The sequence below is a fragment of the Ciconia boyciana genome, chromosome 4 (genome assembly GCF_034638445.1).
Source record: "Ciconia boyciana chromosome 4, ASM3463844v1, whole genome shotgun sequence".
NCBI classification, from domain to species: Eukaryota; Metazoa; Chordata; class Aves; order Ciconiiformes; family Ciconiidae; genus Ciconia; species Ciconia boyciana.
The window spans coordinates 72,845,699-72,870,222 of NC_132937.1; the positions used below are offsets into that span (position 1 = coordinate 72,845,699).

At 44.2% G+C, this 24,524-nt stretch overlaps 1 protein-coding gene across 1 annotated transcript in view; it reads right to left on the bottom strand.

Moving 5' to 3' along the window:
- LOC140650839 (neuronal acetylcholine receptor subunit alpha-7-like) overlaps positions 1-23,099 on the bottom strand; it is a 63,974-nt gene extending 40,875 nt beyond the window's left edge. The window contains exons 1-2 of the mRNA XM_072859640.1: positions 23,021-23,099; positions 5,253-5,392 (exon numbers count right to left, since the gene is read on the bottom strand). Coding sequence (XP_072715741.1) covers positions 5,253-5,392; positions 23,021-23,099 — 219 coding nt within the window. The remainder of the gene's footprint in view (positions 1-5,252; positions 5,393-23,020) is intronic.
- Positions 23,100-24,524: the final 1,425 nt, after the last annotated feature.

Genomic DNA, 24,524 nt, shown 5'->3' on the forward strand with positions numbered 1-24,524 from the left:
CAGCCTCTAGCTTTGGCAATTCTCACTCAAATGGAGAACTCTCCAGCAAAGAGCTCATTGCACACCAGCTCTGGGGCACTGAGTTCGAGTGTCCTGCTAACTGAGGAGCAGATCACCCAGGAACTGAGCAGGCTGATGAGGACACCTCTGATGTGAAGAGATGCCTGCATTTGAAAGTTGTTCTCTCACCAAACAGTTCCTCAAAAAAAACCCAAACCAGCCCAAAATCACAAAAAACCCCACCCCTTCGGGGCTGCAGTCTCTGATTTAGGGGAAAACCAGTGCAAACTAAAGCTTGACCCCAACAGTTTGATAAGTTCCTGGTAGAGCAGATAAAAACTGCTGTGCTGCTAAGCTAGTATGCTGTTTATAGTGGTAATGACTGCATCTGAGTGCTCAGGTAAAGTATATCCAGATCTTTTCCCTTCGTTTCCCTGCACAACAAGGCATAGACCCAGTTTTCAGGAGAAAACCTGAATCTTTGTTCTTTGTTGTCCCACTAAACTCTTCTGTTATCTTGTCTTGCTGCTTTCCAAACCTGTCAAGAGGTCTGACACACTGCAGCAACAAAATCTGCAGTTTAAGTGGGTTTTTTGCAAGCACGTGATCAGGTTTGGGATGATCCTGCAGTCCCGAGAATGTACAATCATTTTACACACTGTTCAATCAAATCAAAACAGTACATACTAAATATTCCAGATACAGCATTTGTTTTGGGTTTGCAGCCCAAAATACAGTAAAATTATGTATTTTTTGGCTTCTGGAAGTGCAAAATGACTCATGGGTGGTTGGGGGTTTTTTCAGTATTTTTGTGGCTTCCCACTGGCCACTTGCAGTCCCTTTTTCTAGTTGTTATGCCCTCTTAAACAGGAAGAAATTTCCACAAGAGCACCTGAACAACCATGTGGCATTACATACTCCAGCAACCTGTCAGCTGCTGGGCTGGTTTTCTGGGTCAGTGGCAGCTGTAAGGGTGAACATGGAGGAGAAAAGTACTACGGGACTTCGCCATACACAGGGAGCCTAACAGCCAGACTCTTGGGGTGGCTCTGTAGAAGACAACATTATCAAGGACAGCGTGGTGGCTAGGCCCTCCTTCTTGCACAAGGCTAATGAGTGTGCTTAGCAGTGTACAGCCTCTGAAAGGCAACAACACAGTAGCTGCTGGAAACCTCAGACGTGTGTTTGCTTTTGGAAGGGGATTTTGAGGCATTTATTATCACTGCAGCATTGTGCAGCCACCTTGTAGCCCTCTTCTTAAAATTAAGCTCTTCATTTAGAGGGTTTTATAAAAACATGTGATTAATTTCTGGTCTGGCCATGGTTTTCTTCTTCATACTCTTCTGCTGGTTGACTGCTTGGTTTCTTTTTCTCTTTGTACATGTAAACTTGCAGTTTGAGGAAACATGCAGCCTAGAAAGCTAATAAAACAAGCTTTTCCTGTGGACCACCAAGTGAAGTGAGGTTATTGTTGCAGTGGTACTGATGCATGACCCAAAGATAATGATAAATAGTATCACTGGAAAATAAAGACTGTATTTTTTTAAGTACCTCACCATCCACATAAAGGATGTAGACCCCTTCAGATAAGGTCCGCTGCAAATGCCAACAGCAGCAATGAAAACCATCATTCATGATGACAAATGGTTTTTACCTAGCAGGCTCCTATCATTTTGAGCCAAGGGAAAAATTCTTGCATTTCCTCTGCTGTGAAAAATGTCATGCCTCATTTCTGAAGTGCTCTAGCCTGACCAACTGGCTGGGATCTTAGACAAAATAAGAAAAGAATTCTTGTTCCCTGTACTCTTGGATGTGGTCTACACTTGCTTGGGCTGGCAGGGCTTGGCAGGTCCTGACAGTGCTCTGTGGGAGAGATGACCAGTCAAATGCCCTGCTGATGCACAGGGAGTGCCTGGCTTCTGCCAGGGAAGGGTGGAGGGCAGGCTCCAAGCAAAAGTGACCCTCAGAAACTGCATAGACATGAGACAGCTCAGCATGAAGTTGTTCTTACACATAGAGGACAAGGCAAACTGAACTGAGCCCTGCTGCTAAACAGGCGGTGTAACTTTCCCTCTTTCTGCTTATTTGTTTCCCGGATGTAAGAGGCCTGTCTTGGCTGTAGTTGTGAATTAATATAATTTTGGAAAAAGTCCTAACCCTAATGAGAAGTAGTCCTTCACTTGCATTTGTCTACCACAACTGTGACAAGTAGAGAACATGTTGTTCACGGCTTTGAGTAAGATTGTTGTCTTTGAGTGCTAAAACCCACACAGATCCTGTGCAGGCAAATACATGCTGGTAGGAGCAGAAAACCTAATCCAAGGTAGCCATGCTTTGACATTTTCTTTGAATGGATGTGAGAAGAGGAGGTGAGATTTTAAGTAAAGTCACTTGTCACTACTATTTGTCGCTACTACAGGGACCTCAGAGCCGTCTTTCCTCTCCATATAGCAAAGTGAATCTAGATTGTGGTTAATGCTGTTCTCAGCAGGCTGGCTGCAAAAGATTAATTTAGTTTTGATTATAATACAGTATATGTAGGAAACAGACTTACGGAGGCACGTCATGGAACCTGTCCCAGGTAGAAGTGCACTAGATGTGATGCCAGGTCTTGGCAAGGGTAAGGAGTGAGTTTCTGTAAGTATCGGTGGCAGACCTCTTCTTCCTTTCATGCAACAATAAAACAGGAGACTTGTTTTCATCTTCTTTACATTGTTTTCTCCCACAGGGAGATCAGTCCAGGGTCCACTGTCTCACATCCATTGCAGTGACTACTTGCAAAGCATCCCAGTGAGTTCAGCAGTAGTGTTGTATGCCTTGGCACACCATACTCCCCTGAGCACGGAGTCCTTGTTTCCTCCCCAGAAAGCATGGTGCATGAAGTCCCCCTCAGGCTGGGACCTTGCCTAGCACCTTGCTCTGTTGTGGTAACGGAGCATGCTGGACACACAAGTCCTCGGAAAGAGCAGCGTTGCACTTTGTTAGTGCATACACCATTGCCAAGACTGTGATGCTGTCCATCCCCTTCCCCGACCAAGAAGCAGTTGCTTTGTCTTCTGCCAGGCAGGGCAGCTGAGGGTGCAGAATCTACTCACCCCCAGCCTTCCATCTGAGGCTCCCATCCCAGAGAGATGGCCGCTCGGTTTGCCTCATGGTGTGTCAGCTTCTTTGTACCTTGCCTGGTACTTTTTACATCACTGTGGCTATGATGACCCTCCTTTTAAACAGACATTTTCTTCAGCAGCTGGAGTATCCAGACACTGCAGTCTGTTCAGCTACCCATGGAGGCTGAGGGGCTGTGTCCATGCTCATGACCTGCTTGCTGCTAGCATAGTCCTGCATTGCTTCCTGATTTAGGGACCCACGGGAGCAGTGTTTTGTGGATTTTCAGGCTGGTTGGTTTAGCCACTTGTTGATGCCACAATGACCCTTCTGTTACAGGGACTTGACTGCCAAGGGATTTTCTGTCCATCCCCAGAGGAGACAGGCACCTTTTTACATCATGCAAGATAAAGATTTCAGGTGACTCTGGATGTTTTTAAAAAACACCATGACTGCAGTTTGCAAGATCATGAGCCTGGGACAAGTCATTAATGCTCCGAGCTGATTAACTTCTAGCATCTGCAGTGTGTGCAGAGATGGAGGGAAGCAAAGCTTTGTTTCTGGTACGTATGACCATTTAGATTACCTCTTTCTTATTGTGGACAATCAAAAGGAAAGACTGGAATTAAATTTGTTGTAATGGACATTGACATAATGTAGATAAAGTGCTTAAAGAAATGCTGATTTCCTGAAAGGATGGGTTTCACATGTGAATGTGAAACTCAACTGAAAAAAGGTTTTATGTAACTCCTCCTGACTGACTTCGAAAATGTACAGTCACAGCCCTAAGGCTAAAAAGTCCCCTTTACCACCCCCAACCTTCAAATCACTAGAAGAAAATACCATCATAAAAAGAAGGGCTGGAGCAAGATCTTTGGAGCTAAGACACCTCTGCTAAACCTGGAATTGCTTGCTGAAATTTACTTGAAATTAGCTGGAGGATTTCTCTGCTCTTTCGTTCATGAAGAGGACTGTGAGCTCCTGCTGTGAATAAGTGACTTCAGTTGAGAGTACTGATGTTCTCTCTCTTCCAGCTCAATGCAGTTGCTAACATTTCAAAACAGAAAGCTGCTTACCCTGCCTGAGTGGCTGCTGTCTGCCTCCAGGAACACCACAACTGGCTGGACCTGCCACTTGTAGGACACAATGCTGAAGGGCTAGACTTTCAGAGTCCTGCTTACCCCTCCAGGGAGAGCACCTGGTGCACTATGCATTTTCAGAAAGATTGTGTGAGAGCTTTAAAAAGTTTAATATTTGAGGCCTCTGTCAAATTGGTTTGCAACTGCACAAAGGTTTGCACATCTCCCTCTATATTCCTTGTTCCCTCCATGACAGTGATGGTGTATTGGAAACCAGCCCATAATACGGACTATGGAAAGGGTAGGATGAGGAAAGAAGCACTAACATGTTCAGATGTTTGCTGTGTTGACAGGGTGAAGGTGGTCAAAATTGTTCTCCTGGCTTGTTTTTTCCATTTAGATGAAAGAAATAATCTCTATATATCATGGTTTATCATACAGAATCCTCTTTATGATGAAAAAAGGGATTTGGATTATTATGTTAAAATTTTCCACGGGTCATATCTCCAATCCTGAAAAAGCATGTTGCAGTCAAGAGAATTAAAGGTCTGTGCCTCCAGGTTTTGCTTTTATGTATTTCTAACCTCATCTCAGGGCAGGCTCCTTCAACTGCAGTGCATGGTAAAGACATCATGGGAGAAGAGGCCAATGCCATGATAATGTCTAATGAAAAAATGTAAGTGCAGAGATGCCAGCTTTGAACGCTGCACATGGTCTTCAGTTATTGCATCCTGCATGGCTCTGAGAAGAACGTATCATTAATAATTTGTAGTAACACATGGCTTCTAATTTATTGAATTCTTTTTTCGGTTTAAAACAAATGAAAAAAACTACATAATTAATTTCCTTGCAGTTCATGTTGTATCAGAGATGACTGTGCTTTTAGGAGGATATTCACTCCTCCAAAGTGTCAAAGCATGTACTCCAGCATTTAGGGAGGATGCTTAGCCACAGACAGTCTGCTTTCATCTCTGATAGCCTGATTAAGAGGAAAAGTATGGTCCCTACATGAGCGATCAGATTTCTTACGCTGGACGGGTGCCGTAGAGAACAGAACAGCAAGTAACTTACCACATCAATTATCTGCAGCAAAGAAAGCTGGAGCTCAACTACAAGGGGTTGGGAGTCATTCACTACTGGTCGCTCAAGACGATTGTAGTTTCTCAGCAGTTCTCTGTACAGGCGTCTCTGGCTTTCCCCCTGCTGAGAGACTAGGGGAAAAGAAAGAAAGCATTTGTCATTCAGGCTGGTCACACTGTCCCTATTGTTTGTCTGTTTTGTTGAAAACCCCCTCTTAATAGGTTTGTAATTTGAAAGCTGTTCCCAAAATATCCCCCAAATTCTGCACACGGGTGTGACAGACACAGCTTTTCTGCATATGTGACTGATGAGCTCTTAAAAAAAAAATTAACTACTAACTCTCTAAGTCATTACCAACACTCAGGAACTAGTGAACAGCCTTTGGGGCTCTGAGTAAATGTCTCCTGCCCTTGGTGCCCCTCCTGCTGATGGTCAGTGGAGATGTGGCTCCAAAACCATCAGACAGCTTCCTGGAAGGCAGTCAGAGTGCTTTTATTTGCTTGTTCTTATTTCCTAGAGACTGTCTGCTGTAAGCCAGTGCTGGTATTACTTGGACATATTGTGTGTTTACCCAGCATGAGTAACAGGTATTCTTATTTCTTGGAGCTGATGTATCAGGCCCTTTTCTGTGCTCAGGAAACAGTAACAAACCTTCTTCTTACCCTCTTCAGTTTTGTGTGGCAGTCTATCCAGGGTTTGGGTTACTTCCCTTGCCTTTTTTCCTTCTAATGGCAGCACACCTTGTTAACACCTAATGAGGTGGTGGTATGAAGGCTAGAGTATTTGACAGGTATGTATAATGACATTGAATTTCTGGTGTTACATGTTTAACTTAGCTTCCACTGGGAAACAGCCTCAACACAGAAGCTGTCATGCAAACACATGAGCATGTTAAAGACTAGCAGAATTTCAGCCTATGCTTAAATTGCAAGATGCCCCTGTTCCCCAGCTTTGGAGTGGGTGTGGAGAGCATCCATCTAACCTGTGTGACCAGCTTTCCTTGCCACAGCAACCAAGTTTTCCTTGCCACAGCAGAAGTCTAATGGATGGTGCACAGTAGCAGTGATGGCTTGGCTCTCTTCCCATGGGAAGGTGAGCACTTTGCTGGGATGCACTGCCCAGGAGCTTGGGTCCCTCAAAACTGTGTAGGTGGTGGTGCTCTGGCCAGTGGCAGCCTGAGCTCTACCTAAGAGCCACCTCTAACAGAGTGAGGGTCATGGGCTGCAGGTTCCCTGAGGCCAAACCAGTCCTGTCAGCATGAGTGCATATTCCCTGAACTGTAGAAATCCAATCCCTGGCAGGGAATCTGCACTCTAAATTATTATTACTTTCAACTGAACCATTTTTTTATCCACTGCAGCTCCTGGTCTCTGTGTGCGACTTTTAACTCTTGAGCAGAGCTCTGCACATTGAGACCAGGACTCCTCTCACAGTGGTTATGATTAGTATCTTTTTGACAATGCAAACAAACTATAACAACCAGTTCTGCCTTCCCCAGACTCTTACTGTGCTCAGCAAACCTTGCAAGCATGGAACAAGCTGCTGCCAACATAGCAGCCTTGCCTTTTAAAGCTAATAATAAATTTAGTTTATAAACAATTTATAAGTCTGTTTAATTCATGTTCTTTCCAGTTTTTCTGATACTAAAAGGAGCTTTGTGGCTTTCCAGTATGGCAGTGCCTGGTGAACAAGGAGGAAGAGTACTTTTGTTTATTTTGGTAAGTTACACCAACATATCATCTTCATGGGCCCTCTCTGCTCTTGCGTAACACATTACATGATCATGGGGATCCAGAGGAGCAGATGCTGTCAGCGTTGCTCCAATAGCCTTCGCTGACATGTCAGTATTGGATGCTATGTTGTCACGATTGGCAAAGACAAGCTCTGGCTACAGTATCTCTCCTTCACCAGCTTAAGTAAGCTTCCCTGTGCAAGGCAGTGATTTAGGTCCTCTGTTATGGCCTTAATACTTGCTTTCTAGTGCCTCAGCAGACCCCAACTCCCTTGTAAGGTCCTTCTGTGGAAAGGAAACCAGTGAAAATCACTACACATTGTTCTATGGGAAGAGGCTCTGTGCTTTGAGCAAATTTGCTGTCCTTTCACTCACCTGCCCACCCCACCACCACCACTCTCACGTGCTCCTATGCTTTAGGGAAGAAATGACTGCCTGCACTATTGCTCTTATCTGAGTACTTATGTAATATTTGCCTTTAACCTTCCTTTTAAACTGGCTGCCTCAGCTTTTACAAGGGAAGAGTGCCCTTCACCAGTCCCTGGAAGTCGGCTGGGCGGCTAGAGTGCCCTGGTACCATCACTGTCATGGTGCATTAAAGCATCCCCCCCAAGGGAGGTCTGACTTGGAGACGTCTGAGCATAACCCTTTGCTGCATGCTTTGGGAAGCTGTCTTTGTACTGTGTGCTCTCACAATGCTGAAGCCAGGCCCCTTTCCCTGTTAAACTTCATGAGCTGAAGTAGCCCAGTACTGCAATTTTGACCTGGTTTTCCATCCTTTCTTCAACTCCCCCCTCTGTAATGTGATCTACTTTGTGACCTCTTGTATCTGAAATTGTTAACATCGCCTTAGCTGATCTATTCTTAGCCTGCTGAGTTGGCATTGGTGACCACGTTTGTGTGCTGCATGGTTTTCTCACAAAATTACATAGATTCAGAAGGAGTCTTTGGGGTGTCCTGGGAAATAGCCATGGCAGCTGTTGGTACCACAAAGACCTAGCTAGTCTAATCACACTGCCACCTCTCTGCTACAGCTGCTTTGGAGAAGGAACTGAGGTGGGTGACAAGTCAGACTTGTATTTTCATAGACTGTTGCTTTAAATCGTAATCTTCAAATACGTAATGTTTCATGCTCCAGAGAGATTTCTACTTTTTTCCCCTCTAATGCTTGTGCTAATGCATTGTGACACTATATCTCTGTGTGCTAAATGGAGTGCTTGCTGGTGATGGGGAAGTCTGGATCTCTCAGGAGTAGTGGTAGAATAAGCTTTACCACTGCCTACCCCTCAGCCACAGAAATCTAACGAAAAGCAGTGGCACTATTTCACCTTTTAAACTAGGCTGGAAGCTGGATGTCAATATTTAAGGTTGCCAGGTCAGTCTCCCAAAAGCAATGCCAGACTTACTTGCCTGTGTATGTTACAGGAAAGTACAAGTAACTGGCAAAGGGCTTGACGCTTTCTAGATAAAGGATCTTTGAGCAACAGAGAGCCTCTTATGTCCCACTGCCTCAGACTGTGTCCCTCTTGTTTCTGAATTATCTTTGAAGCAGTAGGAAAACATACAATCTCATTAAAATTTGAGGGAAGGGCAGCTTATGATGTTTATCTCAAGTTTAGCAAGACTTTTGACACCATCTCCGAGAACACCCTCACAGACATTTGTCTATGCCTTACAGGCTAGATAAATGAACAGTGAGGTGGATTGAAAAGTGGCTGAACTGTCAGGCTCAGAGGGTTGTATTCAGCAGCACAAAGTCCATGTGAAGTCCAGCCAGTGGTGCAGTACTCCAGGGGTGCATACTGGGGCCAATGCTGTTTAACGTCATTATGAATGATGGGACAGAGTGCACCCTCAGCAAGTTTTCAGACAGCACAAAACTGGGAAGAGTGGCTGATACAGCCCATGGTTTTGCTGCCATTCAGAGGGACCTTGAAAAACTGGAGAAATGGCTGACAGGAACCTCATGAAGTTCAATGAAAGGAAGTGCAAAGTCCTGCACCTGAGGAGGAGTAACCCTAGGCACCAGCATAGGCTGGGGGCCCACTGGCTGGAGAGCAGGTTGGCAGAAAAGCCCTGGGGGTCCTTATAGATACCAAGTTGACCATAAACCGGCAATGCACCCTTGCAGCAAAGGCCACTAACACCCTGTGCTGCATCAGGCAGAGCCTCCTCAGTAGGTCAAGAGAGGTGATCCTTCCTCTCTACTCACCACTGGTGAGACCCACCTGGAGTGCTGGGTCCAGTTCTGGGCTCCTCAATACAAAGGAGACATGGAGTTACTAGACCAAGGACTAGGTTGTCCCTCAAGCTTTACTCTCTGAATAATCTGAAATGGTTCCATGAACTGCTCCAGGAGTTTGCAAGCAATTGGGAGGCACAAGGCAACCAATCCCCTGGTGGTTTTGTGAAGAGCTCTATGGACAACGGAGGTATTCATGGACTACATTCAACTCTTAAATACCTCTCTGAATGTCCTCCCATGCTTCTGCATGTGCAAAGAAGTCTGCAAGAAGCCCACTGACTGATCAACACAACTTATAACCTGCTACCAACCTCTTGGGAATACATGCTATAGTTGAGTTTCATCTTTCTTTCTAGGATGGAATTGCTGAGAATTGCACAGCAAGGTAACCTGCCTAGGAGCTATTTCTCTATTGCAGAATGCTACCACCTCCTCTAACAGGAGATACAAGAAAATGTGGGTGCCTCCAAATGCATTACTGTGAGACTAGGGAACTCCCCAGGTAAGGTGGTACTGTGTGGTATCCTCTGTGCTGGATTAGGGAGTCCCATGATGTGAAGGCAGAACCTGTAGCAAGAAAACAGAAGATGGCAGCTTCCCTATGGGCTTATTTCTGAAATGCATCTGAAAAGCTGTCCTTCGCCTCCTTTTTTCCACCACAACATGCTTGCCTTGAATTATTTCAGCAGGAAATAAAGCAAGTAATCTTGCTGTTAACTTACAGTCTGAGCTCCCTCTTTCCTTTCACATGCATGGTCTGCATGTGAGATTTCATCCTCTTTATTAAATGCAGACATGTTGCAATATCCATGACAGGTTAGGCTGAGAGACTAGGACTGAAACATGGGACAACTGTATATTAAAAAAAAATTTGCAGAGACCTCCTCAGAACAAGCCTAGAAGCAAGCTAATAACTGCATCCATGTATTTAGACGAAGTGTGGATTCATAGCTAGAGGGAAAGAGGCACCTCTGATGAGGCTTGCACAGATGGTGTCTCATACTGACTGTGAGCCTTCATGGTATCTATAAAGGGGTTTGAAATCTCTGAGACACTGCAATTAAATTAGATCAAGCTGATACTGGCTGATGTCAGCTCCAAGTCAGCAGCTGTGCATGCCCAAGCTCAAGCTCTGACTGAACTCATGTCCTATAGCCAGTAATGGCAAGGAGAGCTGCCTCAATAGGCCTGCATGTTTTATGGTGATCTAAGACATGCTGATCTTGGTGTAACTCAGATATCTGCTCTGCTGCAAAGCTGAAAATAAAACAAATAACCCAAACCTCTGCATAGAAAAAAAAGGAAAGAGAAAAAGAAACAGAAAAATAAATAAATAAATAACATAAAAATAACAATAACAACAAAAATCACAAAAAAGAAAATGAAAAAGCAAAAGCAAAAAAAAAAAGCAAAAGCAAAAGCAAAAGAAAAGCAAAAGCAAAAGCAAAAGCAAAAGCAAAAGAAATCTGACTAAAACTAGCAAAGCTCTTCCTCCTTCCTTGTGTGATGTGTATGGTTTCACTGGTTGCACTGGTTTGTTCCTTTACAATTTGCTTGGCCTGTTGAGGAGACATAGGGCTCTAGGCATATGGCTGTGGGCTAACAACAAACCTCTTCCACCTTCTCTGTCCGGGTGGGATCCTCTGGGCATGGATTGTCACTTCTATACTTGAGTGTCATCCTGTCCTCCCCACTGTGCCACCATAATGCTCCTTGTTTCTTCTGTAGGTTTGGGATCAGATCTGGGGAAGTGTTTCTTCGGGCTGGAGGCTGTTCAGTGTTGTCTGGTAGGAATGGCTGTCAAAACTGCAGCTAGCTCTGGCCAGACTATCCATATGCCATCCCCAGGAAGGCAGATGCTCCCTCCTTTCTTAGAATCTGTGCTGTCATGCCTGGTCTTGGCTGATCGATCCTCCTGCTCAGCTTTGCATGCAGAGTTCCCTGAGCTATAAGGCAAGAGTTCAGCCCTTGCCAGTTCCCCAGGTTTGTTCCAAAAGTGGTCAGCTCCTTGACTGAACATCCCTGGTGTGGGCCACATAATGGCTTGCTGTGCACAGTAAAGAATAAATAATGAAATATTAACAAGAGGGTAGATGGAAGGACATGGATTTCCAAGAGGTTTTCAGCCACAGTACCTGTATTTATTGATCATTCTACCTCTAGTTCATAGTGTTCCCTGGTTTTATTTTCATAGTCTGAAATTTTTGTTGGGCCAGGTGCTAGCTGAATGTTTTCTAGCTGTTGCTCATTTCTTTTGGCAGAGGCCTGAGCCTTACACACAAGTTATTACTTTATTCATACAAAATTATGGGAGTTATTGGTACCTAAAGGACCAATGGTTTTCAGACCAAATATCGTATTCTTCCCATATCACTTTGTATTTACACATATGCATGCTAACATGTCTCTGAATTACAAAACATGCCTTTTTTTTCTTCCCTTCTCAAAACAGCTCCTAGAATCATTTGCATATACGACTTCTTTGCAGAGCACAGTAAGTTAAAATCAACAGCACTATTCCTGGTCCATCACATTATTGCTTTTAAATATTTTGTCCCCTGCTACTTCATAAAAGGTCCTAAACTTCAGCAATATTGTGGTTGTGGTATTTATTCACTCCCCTTGTACTTTCTGCAGGTATTTCACCATATCTATGTCATTTTTTTCTCTCTGTATTACTTTGCCACATTCCCTCTGTTTTGGTTTTTTTGTTTGTTTGTTTTACTGTTTCCTAAAAGAAATTTCTGGCCTTTTTTGAAAAACAGTGTCATTATACTGAGAAGTATTGTTATATTTTATTGTGTAAAGATTGTATACAATCTTGTTATAATTGGAACATTTACAGAGCAAAAAGCCATTAGGAAAACCTATGGGTATCAGACCTAAATCCTAGAACTTCCAAGTATTTTCCTAACAACCTGCAGACTCTTCTGCCATAGCTCCTCCTTTTTTTAGCTATTTCTTTGGGAATAGCTTCTTTGGGAATAGAATGATCACAGGAAGACACACACACACACACACACACACTATGCAATTATGAATTATGGGGCAAGAAACAGGAGTAATATCAGAGAAAAAGCAGGTTGTTTCACAGGCAACGTCATTGGCATAAAGCATTGGAATGGCAACAGCACTTACAAAAATATGGCATGTTCTAATGCTTTGGTAGCTATAAAAACCCACCCACTTATTTTGTATATTTTGCAGATATCTGAGAATGTAAAGCATGTCACTGCCATATGTCACTTAATCCCCAGAGACACAGATGTGTCGCATTTGTTGTTGCTTTTATCTGTGGCTGCAAATGTATTATTTCTTTCGACGTCCTTTGATTTCAAATCCATGCCATCATACCTTCAGGGAAGAGTACTCACATAAGAAACAATGGAATCGCATGAGCTGCCTCAACCCTGTGTGTGTGTCTGTGTCTCTGTCTATGCGTGTGTGTTTGTGTGTTGAGCATTTGAATACCTCTCTCATTTAAAACCTCTTTTTAATCTACTTCCCTTCTGGGTAATCTTTGACTCTAATCTTTGGCTCTCGCTATGCAGATTGTTTCTGCATCTTACACACAAAACTAGTTAGATACCCAGAGGAATGTGAGAAATGCCATGTTTTCCTAGGCAAAAAGGACCTAATCTTCCTGATATTGGTCATTTCTGTTCTTTCATAGCAGATAAAGAGCTCCTAGCAGAGATGGGTATTAAAGGGTATGCTAGGAAAGGTTTCATCTCAAAGTCTTTAGGCACATGACAACATGCTAAAAAGAGAATATAGGCCATTACATAATGAAAGGATGGGATTATATTTTTGGTCCTGCTGGCTTGGTGCAGATCTTTTAAAGGCTGAGATATGTGTGTAAGGTGAAGTGACTCACATTAAGATATTAACAGTGGGATACCTCTCAAATGTGTGATACTTATCTAAACTGCCTCATTGTTCCAGGTCAGAAACATAACCGGCTACAGGTAGAAAGGGAAAAAAAGGTATTTTTAGTGTAATGCTAGTTTACATTAGCTCCATGCAATATAACTGTAATTACTACAATACTAGATGTGGAGGGAGCACAGAAGGAGGGAGTTGGAGCAGTGGTGAAGAGGGGGACTCCCCTTGCTAGACATGTTACAGAGAGCTGTGGCTGTCTGAAGGTGACTCTTGCCAGCCATCCTGGGATTTGTGGGGAGGAGCAGTAATGGAAGCCAATGGAAAGAAACAAAATCATATGACGAAAGTGAGATACCGATGATATGGTCATCAGTGGACTGGAGTGGGCTTCCAGACTCCCCACTCCTATTGACTTGCAGAGCACCTTGTCACATCCCTTCACCTCTACATATTCCAGCACCCAAACCAGCAAACCAAGGGAAAGCCCTTCTTGGGAAAGAATTATGAACTTCACTAGCCAAGTGCTGTCAATGAGGTAGCCATGGCAATCTGCACAGCATTCACAGACGGGTCTGAAAAGGATCACAGGGAATCTGCACCTCCCCATCAAAAACCAACTCAATGCCATGCCAGGCACATGTGGAGAGCTCAGGTCTGGTAAAGCCATATGTGAACGGACAGGTGTAATAATGATTTCCGTGGAAAGCATTAGGCAAGTCTGGTTCGGGCTGAGAAGATGATAGGTAGGAAGAGGGTTTTTTCCGAAACCCAGTGCAGATAATAGCAGTGATAGAGCCTGAAATTAAATCTTCAGTTTACTGTGCAATACCATTCTTCAGGCTCCACTTCCCACCCTGAAAATGTCACAAATTAGAAAGAAGGCCACACCAGGGTCAGCAGGACCCTGGAAGAGGAAGAAGATCAGTTAACCTCCCAGGAAGAGAAAGAGAAGTCATTTTGTCCGCAAGACATGAAGAGAGCAAAGATAAAAAACCAAACTTAGTTGTCCCAAGTGCTATTCCGCAGTTAGACACATGCCTTTACTAGGCAGAGAAAGCTTGTTCCTTTTTTCATAGTTCAGAGGTGAGGGAGGGATTTTGCCTCAAAACCATTGCCTCAGTGTGTTGTTACTGAAGCAGTGGTGATATTGTTTAACTTCTCTGGGCAATGCAGAGGACAGGTTGGAGTGGAAATGTTACAGACAGTAATACTGTGGAAGTGAACCCCCCAGTGTGCCCAAAGATGTTGCAGTGATTCTCTCCCCTTCTCCTTCTGCAGTGCTGGTCAGTGGCAATGGTTATGATCCCAGAGATGGTTAGTTTGCTGAACAATGAACTTTTGCCTTGCCAGCCTGGCAGTTGTACTTGCATAGCAATGCTAAGCAGCAAAGGTACCAAGGATGCAATAGGCAAGGCTAGTGATGGCTCCTCCTGCCTTCTTCCTGCATTACTCAAGCCTCAGCTGTTGCCTGTGAGCAAAGTGAGAGCTGCACTGGCTGCAAGGCACAGGCAAGGCACAAATGTCCAAAGTGAACATGGATCTGGCATTGCGGAGAAAGTTGCAAGCTTGTCTTTCCAACATCAGAAACTCAAATGCTGGATGATGTGAAACATGGTGTTAGAACCCTGTGAAAGGGATGTGGGCTGCCCTGATGGAAATTTCGAGAGCATCTTGAATGGCTGCTTATTTGTCCTCCTTTTCAGTGCTTAGTACTTGAACTGGAAAATATGAAGATACATTTTCCCAGATCTGAAATAGTTTCCCACTTGGGAAGCAAAACTTACATAAAACTTCTATAGATGAGACTCAGCCCTGTTTTAAGCAGCACTGCTGAGCTTTCACTAGGCCAGGCTAAATTGGCTGCCTGTTTATGTGAAAGATGCTGTGCTGCTAGCTGGCTGGTGATAGTTTGGAGGTTTTGGCAGCAGAAGTGGCTGCTATCAAGGGATTTTTTCCAAGGGGAAGAAGTCCCCTTTGGTGGTCCAGGTCTTCAAAGACAAAAGGAGCTGTAAATAGAGGCATGAAAATTCTTAGCAGGGAGTCTGAATTTTTTTCACACTAAAGACAAAAGCTGCTTCTAAGACTGTCTTGATGAAGTAAATGACTGGCTCTGAGCAAATTAGACTTGTGACCAATCAAACAAGGTCTGTGGAGATCTGACCTAGGACACGTGAAATTGTAAGAAGTTCTTTGTTTTGGCTGATTCGGTCCAGATTTGCTTATGTGCATATAAAGTGGCTTAGCATGGTCTGTATCATGAAGTTTACTGCTGTTTTTTTCCCCCAAACTCTGAATGCCACAAGGTCTCAGTGACAGTTGAGCATTGGTTAGCCTTGATCTGTCTGTTTTCAGAATGCTAGATGCTACTGTCTTTTCCTCAGGTACAGGCCTCGAGTCCTGTTTTTGTTGGGATCTGTGGGGAAATAAAATATGTGGGTGTCCTTGCTGCACCCTGCCAGCCAAACCTGCATTGTCTGAGTCACTGATCCTGACTGGGAGCAGAAATGAACTACAGTGAAAATCAGGTACTTCCAGACAATTATGATCTGGGGAGCCTGATTTTGTCTTAACTTTATTTTGTTGATTTAAAGCTTTGGTAACATCAGTCTAATGTTCCTCAATTATGTCAGTGCAAACAAAACAAAATTAAAACAAAATTGGTGCCCCACGTGTCCAGCTGAGTATGACTGTGATCTCACGATATAGTAGCAATGCCTGCAGATGCAGGATGCTTAGTCTCTGAGAGAGATCAAAAGTAGCCTGAAAAGCAGAAAGTGACCCTGTGCTGTCTGGCCTGCCCTCTTGTATTCCCCAGCATACAGACTTCCTGAGTCTGCTAGAGCATTTTCACCCAAAGGGGAAATGATTTGCCCACTTGGGAAGAGGCCTCCTCTGGAGAAGGCTGTCTCCACTCCTTACCCACAGACCTGTTCCCATTCTATTTATCCTTTCTCTATCATCCTGCCCTCTCGTTGTCATTGCCAGGCAATGCATAAGTAGATCTGACGATGGCCGGAGTGCTGAAGTGCCTGGGCTGAGACACCAATCCAACAAATTTGAATTATGAAGTGAATGGAAACTGGGGACCCTAAGATGTTTGGAGACTACATTAGAAGGCTTAGACCTTGAACGAAACACTGCTGCAGAGACTATGCTGCAGGATAGCTGTTTGAAAGACAGGTCTATTAGAAAGACCCTATATTAGAAAGACAAGTCTTTTGCTTAGAGCTCTTGAAGCTGTTCAGTTGCCTTTTATGAATTGTGGGTGAAGCCTGAACAAAAATGGCTCCAATTCAAAGTTGCTGCCTGTTTGCCACTTGAAACACTGACAACTGCAAACCATCTAACAACTATTTATTTCATTTTTTATCTCCTCTCCCTATTGTTACAGCTGTTCAAGCTAGATTTCAGTTTGCTGATGACTTTTCTAAAATGACACAATATTCAAGGGATTGTACTCCATCATTTGCCATGACCTGCTCTTCCACTTTGCAGACTCAAGATGAGGAAGTTCTTCAAAAAGAGCACAAGATGGCTAAGAATTACAGAATATATTTTCTGCATCATTATATGACCTCCTACTTTTGTTTTTTTCCCAAACCTACTGACTCAGAGGTGATGAAAACACTAAGCAGCATCCTCCTCTATAGCCAGCCTACATTCAACATCAGTGAGACCCACTGCATGGCACAAAGTTAGCTCTGTGCCTAATAACGCCTCCCCAGGGCAGCACAAGACATACACTGACCCTGTGGAGTGAGTCAAGTGGAGTCCACTGAGACAACAGGCTGCTGGAGCACAGCATGTCTGATGATAGGTGGAGAGACATGCCTTTGATCAGCTTGGGGGAGATGAGAAAGCAAGGGGGAGCTGTATTGGCTGCCTTCAGCTGCCATGAGGAAAAGGGCTCTGTGATGAAGGAGCCAGACTCTTCTGGGAGGTGCACAGGGACAGCACTAATCAGATACAAGTTGCATCATGGGGCATTGCCAGGTTATCAGGGGAGACTTTTTTTCTCTGAAGGGCACTCACCATAGCAGGTACCACTGTCCTTGGAGATCTTCCCGGCTTGACGGCCAAAGAAGTAACCTAATAGAGCTGTCCCTGCTCTGAGAAGAGGGGTTGGACTGGGCAACCTCTGGAATTCCCATCCAGCCAAATTATTCTACCAGTCTATGAATAGATCAGATCCTCTCTCACCTCAGCTGCCACAAACATATCTTTTCCAATTTATACTTAATTTTCTCTCTTGGTATGGTGGACATCTAAGTGACCAGAGATTCTTTTCCACGTAGCCACAACTGAGCTTCAGGGAACACAGTGTACAGTCTTGTTAGCCCAATCTGCAAACTGGCTTTAGGCTGTTTGAGTCCTCAATGCGAAATGAGATCTCCTCAAGCCTGTCCTTCCCTCTAAGTCCTTGTTCTGTCCAAATCTATGTTGCATTAAGGACAGAAAGGAGGACTGTGTCTTTCTCTGCAACATTCTGGAATGCAATAAGTACTGAAGACATCCATTTCTGGAAGGTGATAAGGATTGCAGACATCCATTTCAGCACTCTGGTAAACACAGCTTCTCTAACTGAGCAAAGCCACTTGGTAGCAAGGCAGGACATAGTCACCTCCACCTTACTGTTGACATGCATAAGTACTCATGCTGACTACAAGTTCTCTTTCCATTGCAATTTACTGACTTAATTGCAGGGCCCAGGTGGGAAGACTGTTATTTCCAAACACATCATCTGGTTCTGGTCTCAGCCTTGTTATCACCTGCTTTGCTCAATGCAGAAAGTACTTGATAAGCAAAACTCTTTTTCATGCCATATTTGCTCAGGAGTGTGTCCCAAGACAGCAATAAACTCCTGTCCACCTTTTTCAATCCCATGCGTGTTACCAATTGCCAGTGCTAGCCCTACCTGTTTGAGGCAGATTTGCTCTCTTCCTTAATTAGATTATGCAGGATCTCTCGGCAGTAGGCATCCTTGAACAACCATGTCAGGAGTGATGCAAAGGGTTTTGATCTACTTTAATCACACTCTAGAGCTGGAGAGACTTTATATCTCCCTCCTTGCTTGTAACATACAAATGAAATTCTGCACTAACCCTTTGTTCAGGACATACAGTGAAATTGAATGGTATTTGGGTACATGTGTTCCCTTAAAAATCACAGCCATCATGCTCAGATGGAAATGTTTCCTGTTTTGTGACTGATGTAACCCATTCTTAGACTGTGGAAAGAGTTACTTCATCATGCAAGTGTGAGAAGGGATGCTGCTGTTCACTGTTCTCACTGCACCACAGAGACATAAAATACCTCTGTTACTGCTTGAAAAAGTTTATGGTTGCTGACAAAATCATCCAATATGTTACCATCATCACTAACTTACGTTCTCCTCCACATGTCTTAGGAGAACAAACCAGAGGGAGAAAAAAGGTCTGGAGCTGTCTTTAGGACATGAATCCTGTGCCTGGAACAGGAACTTCTGCTCTGAGACCATCACAAGGCCCCCTGCACTGGAGCAAGGTTGAAGGCTCCCAAGGCACCATCTAGCATCATCCCAAACACCACATGGATGCTACTTTCTCGTGCACTGTATCTGCTTCTGGACCCCTCCCTACATGCAGAGTGGTATACCCCTCCCTACATGCAGAGATGCATATAACAATAGGTGCTGGTGATGTCAGGGCCCAGGTGCTTTTTCTGGACCTTCCCACTTTTTCTAGTGAGATTTGAGGAGAGTTAACACAAGAAGATTTAGCCCTGATCACTATCAGCAAATGTGCACAGAAATACCTCCAACTTTCCTGGAGCCTGGCAACTTCTCACAAGCTTCGGCTAGCTCCACAGTTGCAGCTGTGCCTACGATAATACAGAGCAGCCTTAGAGCTGTGCCAGTGAACACACACAGAAGATTAGTGACTGAACATGAAGTCTGGTTCATTGATCTGAAAAGTCAGTCTCAAGAGGCAAGCATGTACAGCAAGTTAGTGTAGCAGACAGTAACTCACAGGAAATCATCTCAGAGATGATTTGATCCCCTTTGCCTAGGACTCTGCCTGCCTCTCTTAAATGTGTTGACACATGTTTCTGCACTAGTGTTCTTAATCACAGAGCAGAGTGACACCTATACACAGACATGTGCTGTGACAAGTACATTCAATCCCATCTGACTCCATGCGTATGTGATGCCTTAGCACACTCTCAGAATCCAGGGTGACCAGACTCTGGTGTCTCTGCTCCCAGATGTTATAGTAACGGCAGGGATCTGGCAGTTAATTTCCCATTTCTGCAAGGTACATGTTTGGCATCTTTTTAGCCAATATGGAAGAAAAGACCTACTTGTACAAGCAAAGGTCTTCTTCGTACCTTTTCTATTTTGAACTGGCATCAGCTGCATTGTTATCTTTGAAACTGTGTATCACTCATTGTATCAGCGGTGATACAACTCAGAGCATCAACACAGAGAATGTGGGGAACTGAGGTGAATGCGACCTTTAGACCTCAAACTGAGAGTATGAAAGATTCTAAATTATCTGACTTACTTTAACACCTGGTTCTAGTCTGGTAACATTTATGAGATCTAAAGGTGGAGCTCCTTCAACAATCACGTAAATTACCAATGACATTACATTGTACTCTATTAAGGCACAGGACTTCTCACATCTATTCAGCAGTGTCTCTTTGGAGTAAACCAGTTTGATTAACACAGCTCACTGCAGTTCCATTAGTCCTACCCAGCTGAGGCCCGAAGCTTAGACTCCATATATAGGTATTTAAGTACCAGCCTTGGTTCTTCCTGCTACACAGATCTCTAAACTCGTGTCACCTCAGTCTAACTAACTCACATTAAAGCAATTGTAGCTTGGCATCAGAATCTGGCCTTTTGAGACTGTCTTGCCAATGCTACTGCTGCTGCAGAAATAGCACCTGCTTGTATGGAAGTGAAACAAGAACAGTATCCTTGTGAGGATTTGCTCCTAGAGATCATCAGTTGTGTTCTGATGTGGTCACTAAAGCTCATCTAAACCAGCAAAGCAGTGAGAAAGCATGAAATGACTGTAGCTCAGGAATTCAACTCTGTATTGTGAGTGGGCCAAAGAAAAACTGTTTTGCAGCAGCGGGGTACACCAAGTTAGGCTGAGTTACTTCGTAATTTACATCTTTTAGCTGATTAGCTCACTTGCAGCACCCCCTGCCATAAGATTTGTCCGATACTGCTAAGCACTTACTTTCTCACCAGACTGCAGAGGAGGGGCTCTGTCCTCAGCTTGCCTTTGCTGGGCTTTTCAAAGCTACATGGCCAGAGTATGAGCCTGATGTCAGGCTGCACAGAGCAAAGAAACTAAGAGGTCTGACTCTGCTCTGTGTGGCATGTGCGGCGCTTCAGTGGCCCCACTTAAAAAAATCACATAAAAGCACAGTAATTAGAATGCATGGGTTGACTGGAGACTAGCAAAGTGCATGTTTAACTTCCCTGGATGTTCAAACCCAGCAGGTGCCTGTGCACTGAGCTGAAGGTAATGCTCCTCGGAGAGGCTAGGTGCCCACGTGGTCACCAGGACATGTTTCTCAAGAGGAGAGCTACCTTGCAGGATCATCTGTACCTTGGCTCCCAGACTGCACCATGCCCAGAGAAAGGAGCAAGAGTGCGTCTGATCCCTCCCTTCCAATCTCTCCCTGGAGCAGGTTTTTCAAGTCCCTCCACCTGAGGCTGTTATGTAGCTGCTGGGACTCACAGGGTACTTCCATCCTCTGGGTGCTCCGTCAAGGATTGCACCTGGCCTGGAAGAGACATCTGGCTCTGAGAGATGTCATCTGGGATCCAGGGATGCTGAGGACCAGTTTCCTGATTTTCCCTAGGGCCCATGTCCCAAGAAAGCATCACTAGCTCCAGGCTTTTCAGGAAGGAGGGCTGCAATGATCTAACATGAATGACATGACTATCAGGGCTCCTAGCAGTAGTGCAAGTGGATGCAAGTTGAAGCAAAAAGTTGTGGAAGGGACTGGGAAAAATGACCGAGTTCTTCATGTTTTGTTTTGTTTTGTTTTTTACTTAGTCCTTTTCACAACTTTCCTGTCAAACAGCCCTGCAGGAATTTTCAGTGGTTGAGAAATTGTTATGAATTCTGTTGAAACAATCAGCACTACGTGAGAGTGATGTTAGTTATGATGGACTTACTGTGACTTCCATGTGGGTACACTGAGGAATCCTGGGGGAGTTTATTTGGAGCTAACTGTTAAAAGACTCTGCTACTGATAACATGCTAAGATCATCTTGACTTTTTTCTCTTCTGCCCCAACTGCACAATTCCCAGGGCTTTTCTTTTTTTTTTTTTTCCTTTTCTTTAGAAAGAAAAAAAAATATCCACAAAGCAGAGGTCAAATACAGACCATCTTAATCAGAGGTTCATTTCTTTCTGCTTTAGCAGTTGTCTGTAAAAGTGCATACTTGTAAACTGCTGGTAAAACCACCTAACAAAAAAATCCTCTGAATTATTTATAAAAGCAGTTCATGTCTTCTTGTGCCACTCAGAGAAACTAAGCATCCCCCCTGATGAATTAGTGATTACTCGATATTTACACGATACACAACTGCTCAAAATGGGACTGCACACAAAGTGAGGAATGTCATAACTAGCTGCCATCACCTGCCTGTTAGTTCAGCTCCTGAAGTAGCACAGAAATGTTTTACAAAGATAGAACGATTCTTAATTTAGCAAGGTGGGGAAACATTCTTCTGCAATATCATTGCTACATTAGGCAGCTGAAATGTGGAGCTGTAGTAATGAAATGCATAGGTGTTTTGCAGATTCAGATAAACTAATGAGGAATTATCTGCGTGGCATGAATAGTTCAGTGCAACATCACATATACATAAGTTTCCCGTGCACCTGCACTTCTGAAATATGGGGACCACTTTCTCTGCTTTAAAAAGACAATCCTGTCTCTATGCATAAATTGTGGGTAACATGACATGGTCCCCCACACCTGGAATACTCAGTTTTAAAATTTATAGTTGCTGCAGGCATGCATGTTTCATATAACAAGCTGTTAAGGAGCAATAAAAGCACATTTTGTGTAGAATCCTGAATATCTTTCAGGACTGCGGCTATTTCAATCTCCCTTCTCATTTAAAAATTCTTTATTGTTAGCTTTGCAATCCTCCATGTTTTGGAAGAATCACACAGTTCCTACTTTTGTTAGTAACATGCTGAAACTTCAGAAGATAGCTGGGTCACAGGTGAAACCTTAGGCTACAGAAACCCATTGTTATTTTTATTAGATGTTTCCAACTTATACCCATCACTGCCTGGAAGGACTTTATTAAACATATTAAAAGTTAGAACAGAAAAGCAAATCAGAAATAGTAAATGTATGTATTTATGCAGCTATAAATCTTCCCAAATGATGCATAGAAAGTAAACAGTTAAGAATTTTCTTCTGGTCATTTTTCTTTGTAGAACACCACCGTTTCACCCTCAGACCTATAGGGTTCTCACAGCCATCCTGTCCAGCCTGGAGTTATAATTTTTCATTCCCAAAAAACCATGGATATGTTAAATTTTTAAAGGAGAGCACGAACATATTCCCTTTGAAACTCAATCGTTTCAATTAATTTCTGAAAGTGAAAATGATTCACTTTTCATTAAAAAGTGAATTAAAAACCTTTTCCTGTCTTAAAAGAAGGTGCCCAGCACTGTAAGATCCACATACTTATTCAAACTGATTACAAAACTCAGTGGGACCAACACTGGACTCTAACAAAGTTTAAACTACAAGCAGATACAAGTCCTTCTGAAAATAGAGTTGGGGTAGGATCTGAGTAGTGTTTACAAAAAATAAAAGAAAAACAAAACAAAAAAACCCCAGAAAATGGACAACAACGGATGAGCTTACCTTTAAAGAAAGACAGGAACAAGGATGACCAGAGACATAGTCCAGAATAAACAAATCCCAAGCACTTTTCTGTGAGCATTGTCAAAATAGGCTGGCTGTCCTTCCTGAGCAGAGGGTGAAAGAGGATGAAGTCTTGGAGACAGCCTGCAATGACTGACGGATTTGGCAATTACAGTAATAAGGCATCAAACCAGCTTCCCACCAGGAGAGAGAAGTACATTTGCTCGTGTGCTTCTCCAGTCCCCAGGAGCCAAATCAGCTCAGTGCTGGGTCAGTAAATCCAAACACAAAGGGGCTGGTTACTTTGCTTGGGACTAACATTCCCAGGCACTCTGAGCCTCTCCTTGGTCAGGAGCAAATGCTAGTGATCCATGCACACAGCTGTGTGTGTACGGCAAGGAGGGGGAGCATGCTGCCTGGGAGATGCTTTCCACATCCCCACAGATTGTACCTAACTCGACACAGCACGTCTGCAGTGCTTCCAGTGCTTGCACTCGAGTGCCTCTAGAGCTCTTTCCCAGCAAAATGAGTTTGTGTCCCTCTCTGCTCTCTCTCAGCTGCCAGTACAACTTGCAGCAAGCACCTGTAGCATCGTCCTTCTGCCATGCACCTACCCTTTCTCCCAGCAGAGGTGGCTGAGGAGATTCAATAGTACAGAAGCCAGGGAAAGTGAAACTACCAGTCTCCTGCTCTTTTTGATGCACCCCTTCCTGCAATAACTTCCACCAGAGGCAGAGCACTGCCCTGAGCGTCCTCTTCCCCAGCTGCCCACTGCTGCTGGCTCCTGACCATAGAATTTTGCACACACCCTGACTCCCCTGGGACAGATCCTCTACCTCCCCAGTCCATTTTATTAACCACCCAGAAGAAGGCAAGGCAAGGCAAAGGCTTGAATACATTTCATTAAATTCATCATTTGGGACTTTTTTTATTCTTTTGCCTGTTCTGCACACTCAGCCATTTCTCTTTCAATGAAAACAAGTGCAGGACTTTACACTTCCCCTTGTTGAACTTCTTGGGACTCCTGCCTTGACAGGGTACAACATGCCCAGGACCATGTCCTGGGTCAGGCACCATGGCACTCGAATCAGGGAAAAGAAATCCTGCAAACTTGCCCTGCGAGGACTCAAATTGGCACTCAAATGAGAGGAAAGTCCCCTGCAAGAGCAGGGGCCCAGGCGCCATGCAGCTTTGCTCTGGGGAAAGAGGCCCTGCGAGAGCAGAGGACCAAGTCCCATGGCACTTGAATGAGAGGAAAGAGGTCCAGCAAGACCAGCCAGCCAGTCTCAACGGCATTCGAATCAGCGCATGGAGGCCCTGCAAAAGCACAGGGCCAGGCCCCCTGGCACCCTGCTTACGGGAAAGGGGCCTTGAAAGGGGCGATCTCTCGGCCTTGTTGCACCCGAATTACGGCAGAGAGATGCTGCATGAGCAGTGGGCGAGGCCCCGTGGCGCTCCGAGGTCCCGTGGCGCTCCAAGGCCGCGTGGCACTCGCATCATGGCA